Source organism: Plasmodium reichenowi, chromosome 12, assembly GCF_001601855.1.
Source record: "Plasmodium reichenowi strain SY57 chromosome 12, whole genome shotgun sequence".
In the NCBI taxonomy this organism is placed as follows: domain Eukaryota; phylum Apicomplexa; class Aconoidasida; order Haemosporida; family Plasmodiidae; genus Plasmodium; species Plasmodium reichenowi.
In genome coordinates, this window is record NC_033657.1 from 1,594,693 (window position 1) to 1,604,725 (window position 10,033).

At 17.9% G+C, this 10,033-nt stretch overlaps 4 protein-coding genes across 4 annotated transcripts; 3 read left to right on the forward strand and 1 right to left on the reverse strand.

Moving 5' to 3' along the window:
* Nucleotides 1-1,235: 1,235 nt before the first annotated feature.
* On the forward strand, nucleotides 1,236-3,083 carry PRSY57_1241300 (tetratricopeptide repeat protein, putative; the record flags this gene model as incomplete). The annotated part of the gene is made up of 1 exon (XM_012908826.2): nucleotides 1,236-3,083. One exon carries the CDS (start codon nucleotides 1,236-1,238, stop codon nucleotides 3,081-3,083), a length of 1,848 nt encoding a protein of 615 aa, XP_012764280.2.
* Nucleotides 3,084-3,911: 828 nt separating this feature from the next.
* On the reverse strand, nucleotides 3,912-5,510 carry PRSY57_1241400 (hypothetical protein; the record flags this gene model as incomplete). The annotated part of the gene is made up of 1 exon (XM_012908827.2): nucleotides 3,912-5,510. The coding sequence occupies one exon, from the start codon at nucleotides 5,508-5,510 to the stop codon at nucleotides 3,912-3,914; it is 1,599 nt and encodes a 532-aa protein (XP_012764281.2).
* Nucleotides 5,511-7,410: 1,900 nt separating this feature from the next.
* PRSY57_1241500 (hypothetical protein) lies at nucleotides 7,411-7,617 on the forward strand (the record flags this gene model as incomplete). Its single annotated transcript, XM_012908828.1, has 1 exon — nucleotides 7,411-7,617. One exon carries the CDS (start codon nucleotides 7,411-7,413, stop codon nucleotides 7,615-7,617), a length of 207 nt encoding a protein of 68 aa, XP_012764282.1.
* A 399-nt stretch (nucleotides 7,618-8,016) lies between these two features.
* PRSY57_1241600 (queuine tRNA-ribosyltransferase, putative) lies at nucleotides 8,017-9,921 on the forward strand (the record flags this gene model as incomplete). Its single annotated transcript, XM_012908829.2, has 1 exon — nucleotides 8,017-9,921. One exon carries the CDS (start codon nucleotides 8,017-8,019, stop codon nucleotides 9,919-9,921), a length of 1,905 nt encoding a protein of 634 aa, XP_012764283.2.
* Between the last annotated feature and the right edge of the window lie 112 nt (nucleotides 9,922-10,033).

Below are 10,033 nucleotides of genomic sequence, written 5' to 3' on the forward strand. Positions count from 1 at the left end.
ATAAATAAAAAAACTTATACAAATATATATATATATATATATATATATATATATATATATATATATATATATATATAATATACATATATTATTATATATATATTTAAAATCTTTTTAATTAGGTGAACTTATAAATGGTAAATTAATATAAAACTGTTCTAAAAAAAAAAAATATATAATATAATAAATATTATATGAGTATATTATTTTTTTTTATGTTATTTTATTATATATAATATATATATGAATATATGTAATTTTTAAAAAAAATAATAAAAGTATTATTATATATTATATTAATACATTTATACCCTAATAAAAAATTTATAAACTCTTCAATATTTATATGCATACGTATAACAAAGTATTATATTTTTAATTACAATAATTTTTTCTACAATATAATATAATATATAAGATTTTATTATTTGAATGATTATAAATAAAAATTAATTATACAATTAATAAAATATATATATATATATTTAATATATATATAATATTTATTAATTTTTGTTTGTTTGTTTTATATATATAATGAAATATTCTGATCACAACTTTTATTAAAAGAAAAAAAAAAAAAAAAAAAAAAAAAGGATTACAATTAAATTTTAAAGACATTTATTTATATTCAAATAAGGTAAGGGAAAAAAATAAATAGATTTCCATATAGTTCATATAAATAAATATATTACATATATATAATAATATATATAATGTAATCATAGGAAGAAGGAAGCATATGTTCCCATAATAAAATATATATATGTAATATTTTTGTATATAAAAAATATAATATAATATATATATATATATATATATATAATAATACTATATATAACCTATTATTTTTTATTTATTTTTTTTTATTTGGGGAACTGTATTAATTTTCCAGCACATATCATATATATATTATATATATATATATAAGGTTATTTTAAAATATGCAGTTTAATATTTGTAAACTTTTTTATACGTTTGAAGGAAAATATTTCATATTTTTATAATTACCGCATACTGAATAAAATAAATATATTTTATTCTTTCACTATAATTTGTATATTATATATATATATTTTTTTTTATAATACTCTGATTTGTTTATTTTAAATTTTATATTTATTTATTTATTTTATTTTATTTTATTTAATTTTTTTTTTTTTTTTTTTTTTGTAATTTTTGGTCAAGTGTTCATTATACTATATTATATATATAAATATATACATATATATAATATGGGAATTATAAACTTGTTGCATATAACATCTTTATCAATTTTTTTATTAACCCTTTTAGGTATATGGGTTTACAAAACAGTAATAATAAATAAAGAAAAGAAAAAGAAAAAAAATCAAGAAGAAAAAGAAGAAAAAAAAAAAAAGGAAAAGGAAAAGAAGGAACATTCCAACATTTTTTTTAATAACAAGGAAGGAGAAATATATTGTGATGACGAAAAGTGTTATCTAATAAATAAGGAAAATAAAAATAATTTATTAAAAAAAAGAGATAATAAAGAAATAAAAGAAAATATAAATGTTGTGGACACAATGAGTAGTAGTGATATGAATAATACAATTAAAAATGTAATAAATGATGATCATATAAATAATCATTATAAAACAATGCAAGAAAATAAATCAGTAAATAATTTCGAAGGAGAACTTAAAAATAATAATAAAAATGATCATCTTCACACATTAAAGGATAATCAAAATGATAATAATAATTTTATTTGTTACAATAATAAATTTAATTCAGTGTGTGAAATAAAAACAGAGAATAGTCTCCTTGAAAATAATTCGAATGAAAATAAATCAGAAACGGATAACGAAAATTCAGATAAAAAAATTAATAACAAAATGAATGACAGTACGATAGAGAGTATTTTTGATATAAAAGGAGAAGATGTTAAATATAAAGACGATCTTGATAATAAAGATAATGTGATTAATGATATAAAAAGAGAAGATGTTAAATATAAAGACGATCTTGATAATAAAGATAATGTGATGAATGATATAAAGGGAGAAGATGTTAAATATAAAGACCATCTTGATAATAAAGATAATGTAAATTATGAGGAAAAAAGTAATCATTTAAGTGAATGCGTAAATAAAACACAAAACGTATATCCTGTTGAAGAACATACAAGTAATGAAGTAGAAAAAAATAAAAAAGATATTGATTGCACAAATAAAACGAAATACCCTAGTAACAGAAATTATTATAGTGACAATTATATTAATTACGATACTGATGAAAATTCGAATATAAGCTCATCCAAAGAAAATGATATTTCAGATGAGTATAGTTCATATAATAATGATTCCTTATATAATTCGGATAATAGTGAAGTAGAAAAAATGTCTTCTTCTATGGACGAGGATGAATTAGATGAATATGATGATGATGGTGAGGACGAAGAAGAAGAAGAAAATAGTGATGAAGATAAATACAACGATACATATTATAATAATAATAATAATAATAATAATAACAGTGATAAGTTTGGTGATGGAGATAATAAAAGACATATTCAAGATGATATCTTAAATAAAAGTGTTGAAGAAATAAAAGATATAGGTAATAATTATTTCAAAAATAATGATTATTTAAATGCTATTTATTATTATAATAAAGCATTAAAAAAATGTAAAGACAAAAATATAAAAAGTATATTATATTCCAATAGAGCTGCATGTAATATTTTTTTAAAAAAATGGAATACTGTTATCGAAGATTGTAATAAATCTATACATCTAAATGATAACTTTGCAAAGTCTTATATAAGAAGAAGTAACGCATATGAACAGTTACAAAAATATAATGACGCTTCAAATGATTTAAATAAAGCATTAACAATCGATCCGAATTTATTAAAAAATTATCAAGTCAAACAAAGAAAACTTAAAGAATTAGCTGAACAACAGTTAAATAAAGAAAAAGAAGAAATGGTAGGAAAATTAAAAGATTTTGGAAACTTATTATTAGGAAAAGTAGGATTATCCCTAGATAATTTTGAAGTACAAAAAAATCCAAACAACGATGGATCCTTTAATATACAGTTCAAGCAAAATAAATAATAATCATCGAAAAAAAAAAAAAATATATATTCATATACCTAAAATGAAATAACTTCCATGTAATAAATATATATTTAAATCATTTCATTTTATAATATCTTCATTTTTTTTTAATTACACTTTTTTTCTTGTTTTTGTTATTGTTAATAAGATGCATGGAAACTTCAAAATAAAAAAAAAAAAAAAAAAAAAAAAGGAAAAACAAAAAAAAATTTATTTTAATATGACTTTTTAGTATTAGCCAATAAATAAATAAACATATATATATATATATATATATATATATCTTTATATATTTATATGTATATTTTTTTAAAATAGTTTTCGAATATGCGTATATAATTTTCCATAATAAAGGAAGAATAACATATTAAAAAAAATAAATATTTAAAGGAAAAAAAAAAAAAAAAAAAAAAAAAAAACATTATATTATTTGATAACCACGTGGTTTTATTAAAATAAACAAAAAAAATGTAATAAAATAAAAAAAAAAATATATATATATATATATATATAAGTATAAACACATTTACGTAGATCATCTTTATTGTAAATATATTTACATTTATATTTTTGATATTTAATATGTATAAATGGGTAGCATTATTATCCCACGTATACAATATGGAAATATTATATATATATATATATAGTAATTCCATGTAGACAAAAAAATTAAAGAAATATATGGATAAACATTATATATTTTGCATAAAATTTAAAAAAATAGGAATGATAAAATAATTCCATATAATTAAAGAGTAATTATAAATATATATATATATATATATATATATATATATATTTATTTATTTATATTTTATTTTCTTATGAATATATGTGTATTAAATAGTGTAACACATTTTTGACATTGAAGGAATCTATAGCATCAAAGCTTTGATCCGTAATGGATCGATTTTTAAATGTACTCAAAGTATTATTTGTAATTTTTGTAAATCCAAGAGCATTTCTACAATTTTTACATTGTTTCAAGGTTGGAAAAACAATATCTTGGTTGAGGAATTGTTTTTTATTAAAATTATTAGAAGGTGTTGATGTGTTGTTATCTATTATTATCAAATCATACATGGATCTCAAGGTTACAGCATTATGTATTCTCCAGAGAAAGATAATAAAAGATTCTGCTGAATGTATATTACAATAACCATAATAACAAAATTTTTGTGCATTTAAAAAATGATCTATACAATTCTGACAATTTAAATAATTCTTAGTATAATTTGTAATTGCTTCTATATAATATAGATAATTATGTTTATCATGTTGTAAACAATAAACAGATATTTTATGATATAATAACCAATATGAACATAATACAGAATTTTGTTCACATAATTTAAAGGATATTAAATTGGTATCATTATTATTATTATTATTATTATAATCTAATTTATATTCATTAATATAATTAATATTTCCAGTATATTTTATCCATTCATCATATTTTATAGGATAGGTAAATGAATTTAATTTATTTATAATATCATATAAACCTTCTTCTAAATCATTATATATATTAGAAACTATACTTAACATGACAAGGAATGGTTCTATATATTCTTTTTGTATATCTCTTCCTAATGATATATGTTTTTTTAATGTAAATAATATACCAATAATAATATCATGTTTTATATTATCTTTATTGAAATTAATATGATTGCTCCATCTCTCTACATTTACTTTATTTTCTTCATCTTCATAATTATTCTCAATAAAACCATCATTCATAACATTTACAGAATCTTTAATTTCCTCTTTATTTTTATCATTATTATAACCAAAAAGAAAATGATATATTTCATTCTTCTTTTTATTTTTCTTTTCTGGAAGTATATAGGAACTATTCATACATATCCTTAAGTCATTATAATTAAAGTTTACATTTTTACATAAATATTTTTCTATTAAAGTTTTAAAATCATATATATTATCAATTCTATCAACTTCTCTATATGCTAATAATAAGTCCCCATTATATTTTTCCTCTTCTATCATACTTGAAGGGTTAATATATTTATATTCCTTATCATTAATTTTGTCATATACTGGAAATAATAATCTAAAGGTAGGAAAATATAACACATCAAAATAACGACAATATGGAACAAGTAAATAACATGAACAATCAAATACAAATAATGATACATTCTTCTCATATGTTAAGATTTTCTTTTCAACATCATTCCATATATTCATATATCGATTACAAGCTGGGCAATAATAATTCTTTATATTTATTAATATTACATCTCCATGTCTTATATTATTTAACTTACTCCAAAATTCATTTACTATAACATCAGCACCTTTACATACATTATCGCTTCTTACAATATTTAGATGTATCCAAAAAAATAAAAAGTAAACTGGTAACAGTAGTCTCACAGCATATGTCACTTTCATCGTTTCATATTTATTATGCGATAATCACACGAACAATAATATAAATAAATAAAAATATATGTATATATATATATATATATATATATATTTATTTATTTATTTATTTATTTTTTATGTTCTCTTCTTTTTCCATGCCTAACAACCATTTTTTTTTTTTTTTTTTTTTTTTTCTTAATTATTTTATTACATATATATATATATATATATATATCTTTTTTTTTTTATTAATTATATGCTACACAAATGTAATAATATAAAATAAAGCAGACAATTGTTAATTTTTAAAATTACTAAAAATATATGAACATATATTGTACAAAATTATAATTTCAAAAAAAAAAAAAAAAAAAAAAAATGTGTATACAAAACATATATAAATAAATATATTTATTATATATTTTTTTTCATCTTCCCATTTAATTTTGAAAAAAATAAATAAATATTCTGAGCATGTAATTGGATATCTACATTTTCAAAAATATATAAATAAAAATTATATATATATATATATATATATTATTTTTATCCATTCACCGCATGCTTTCATACAAAGCTCATTTTATATAAATAATTTCTTTTAAGAAAGGTATATATATATATATATATACAAAATAACATAACTATTTATTTTGAACGCATTTACGTAATTTTTGGTGTGCTTGTATTGATTATATATAATTTTTTTTTTTTTTTTCTCATTCCCTTTTAAGTATAATGAAAAAAATATTCATAATCATAAGGTAATTTATTTCATTCTTTTATAAAATATTCCACAAAGATACATATAAATATATATATATATATATATTACTATTATTTAAAAGACAAAGAAGGCATATATTTATTTCATCATATATATTATATATATATATATATTATAATATGTTAATGAAAGACGAGAAACAAGGAAACAAAAAAAAAAAAAAGAAAAATAATAAAATAAAATCAATAATAAAAAAATAATCTTATATATATATATATATATATATATATATATATATATATATTAATATTATATATCGATTATTATAAAATTACTAATTATGTTCATTTTAAAGGTTCAGAATTATCTCATATTTATATAATAAAATACATATCCAATTATATATTATATATATATTATGTATGAACTTAAAAATATATGCTAAATATATTTTTCATAATATATTTAACATATATTATTATATTACATAAACATTTTTTTTAAGAACACAAAAAAAAAAAAAATATATTTATTTATATATAATTAATATATTATATTCAAGGATAGGATAAATCATATGAGCCCATATTATAATATCATTTAAAAAAAAGTGTAAATAAAAAACTAAAAAATAACAAAATAGAATAAAATAATGTAATTAAAATTTAATATAAAACATAATATTTATATATTAAAAAAAATAAATAATAAATAAATTTATATAAAATAAACAAGGCATATATTATTATATATATATATAAAATATATATATTTATATATATATATATGTACCTAACTATTTACAGAAAATATCATTGTTATTATAATATACATATAATTTTTTTTTTTTTTTTTTTTTTTTTTTTTTTTTTTTTTTTTTTTTTTTTTTTTTTTTTTTTTTTTNTATTTTTTATTTAAAATATAATTATTATTTTTTTTTTTTTTTTTTTTTTTTTTTTTTTTTTTTTTTTTTTTTTTTTTTTTGTTCTGTATTTAAAACGTATTTGGTTCCTCTCCAATAATTTGAATTTTAAATAAATAATATAATAATAATATAATTTTATATAAAAGAGAAATATATAATATTTAATTTTTATATATTTGTAAATATAATTAGAAATATATTTGTATATAGAAGTTAATTTATATATATATATTTATATTTATTTATAATTTTAAAAATATTACACAAAAATAATGATAAATAAAAACCCTTATAGTGAAAAGAAAAATGATATAAGTGACAAACTTAATTATAAAAATATAAATGATGTAAGTATACATGAATTAAATTGTTTGAAAAATAATCGAGCTGTATATTTGAAAAGAGGAAATATGTTTTTTATAAGTTCCAAAGAGGAAGCTTTAGAAGTATTAAAAAATAAAAGTGTACAAATGAAATAATATATATATATATATATATAAAGTGAAGTATGAGGGAAATATTTACTCATCATTATATTTGTACCTACAAAATATGATATATGTATAAATTGTTTTAAACGCACAAGGTGTGATTTATATGTATATATATTATAATTCGAGGTTTTAATTTTTATGTGGAATGTAACACGGACATGTTCATGTTCATACAAATAAGTGAAAAAAAAAAAAAAAAAATAATATAAAATAAAACTGGAACATACTATAGTTCCCTTAAGTAATATACTACATATATATATATATATATATATATATATATATATATATATATATATATATTTATTTATTTATTTATTTATTTATCTATTTATATGTATAGCTTACATTTATATTTATACAATATAGAAGAAAAAAAATTATATGATAAAATTAAAACTCCAAATATTTTTCGTGTACATAATTTTAAACATCCTTATTGTTCTCGTTATCTCGAAAAATGTTGTCTACAATGAAAGAAAACTAAAAAACAAAAATTGCATGTTACCCAATAGGAGACATAAAAATTATTTTTTGAAAAGACAGGTGAAAAATAGAAATATAATTTTATTTAATGATCACAATATCGAATTAATAAATTTAAAACGAAAATATAATAAACGTACAAGATATAAAAACATTGATGCATTTATAACAAACCTTAAAGTAACCCATGTTGTTAATCACAATAATAGTATTATTACTTATGTTAAAAAAAAAAAACTTTTATTATCCAATAAAATATATAACCATTTTAATTATCCAGGATTTGATTTTATCGTATTAAAAGAAAATAATAATGAACAAGATAAAAGTAGAATAGGTATAATAAAAACTCCAAGGGGTGATATAGAAACACCCAATTTTCTTTTCTGTGCAACAAAAGGATGTATGAAATCAACACCAATAGATTTTATTAAAAAATGTAATACACAAGTTATATTATCGAATACATTTCATTTACTTATTCAACCCAAACCTCATATTATTTTTCAGTTAGGTGGGTTACATAAATTTATGAATTGGAATTCTCCTATTCTGACTGATTCAGGTGGTTATCAAATTTTTAGCATGTCCTTTGGATCTGTTTCAAATGAAATAAAAAGAAAATGTGCAGGTACCCCTCAAATAACAAAAATGTCTATAAAGAATAAAAAAAAAGGAAATTTAAATAATGAAGAAGATCAAGTGAATAATAATTTTATAAATAATGATTGTGAAAATAATATGTATAATAAAAAGGAAAAATGCTTATCTAATAATAATAATAATAATAATAATAATAATAGTGAAAAAAGTGTAACAGATTCAAATAAATTAAACAAACAAATTATCTTAAAACTTAATGAAAAGGGAGCAGAATATAAATCATATTATGATGGTTCCATAGATTTATTATCACCTGAATCTTCTATACAATCACAATATTTATTAGGTAGTGATTTCACCTTGGTTTTAGATGAATGTACACCTTATCATGTTGATAAAATTTATACTGAAAAATCTATGCATAGATCTCATAGATGGTATGTAAGATGTTTAGCCGAATTTTATAAATCACAAAATATGAAAAATTATCATGAATATTTAAATGATATATATAATAAAAAATATAAAACAAACGATAAATGGATCAAAAGAGACAAAAATAATCAAGCTATTTATGGAATAATACAAGGTGGCATATACCCAGACCTAAGACTAAAAAGTTGTGACTTTGTATATAACTTACCTTTTTTTGGGCTATGTATAGGTGGGTGTTTAGGAAAAGATAAAGATATGATGTATGCAGTTATAAAACAAACTATGGATATTATACATGATATTAAAAAAAAAAAAGAAAAAAATACTTACAAAGAAAAACCAATTCATTTATTAGGTATAGGTCAAATTAAAGATATTATTTATGGTGTAAAACAAGGAATAGATACTTTCGATTGTGTTATTCCATCAAGATTAGCAAGACATGGATATTTCTTATCAAAAATAAAAACTATTGAAATTATAGAAAAAAAATTAAAAAGAAAGCTTCAAAATGAATATATAAAAATTAAACTAAGTATCTTTCAATCTGATAATCAACCTTTAGAAGAAGATTGTGCATGCTATACTTGTCAACATTATTCAAGGGCATACCTACATCATCTCTATAAAATTAATGATAATTTATTGGGAACATTATTAACCATACATAATGTTTATTATATGAACCACCTAATGCAAGATATAAGAAATTCTATTAAAGAAGGTAATATTAATCAAATAGAACAAAAGTATATAAAAAAGTGAAGTATATATATACTACAAAAAAAAAAAAATATATGTTAAAATGGTACACAATTACTATATATTACATATTTATAATTATTTTATTTTATTATATTAATTTTTTTTTTTTTTT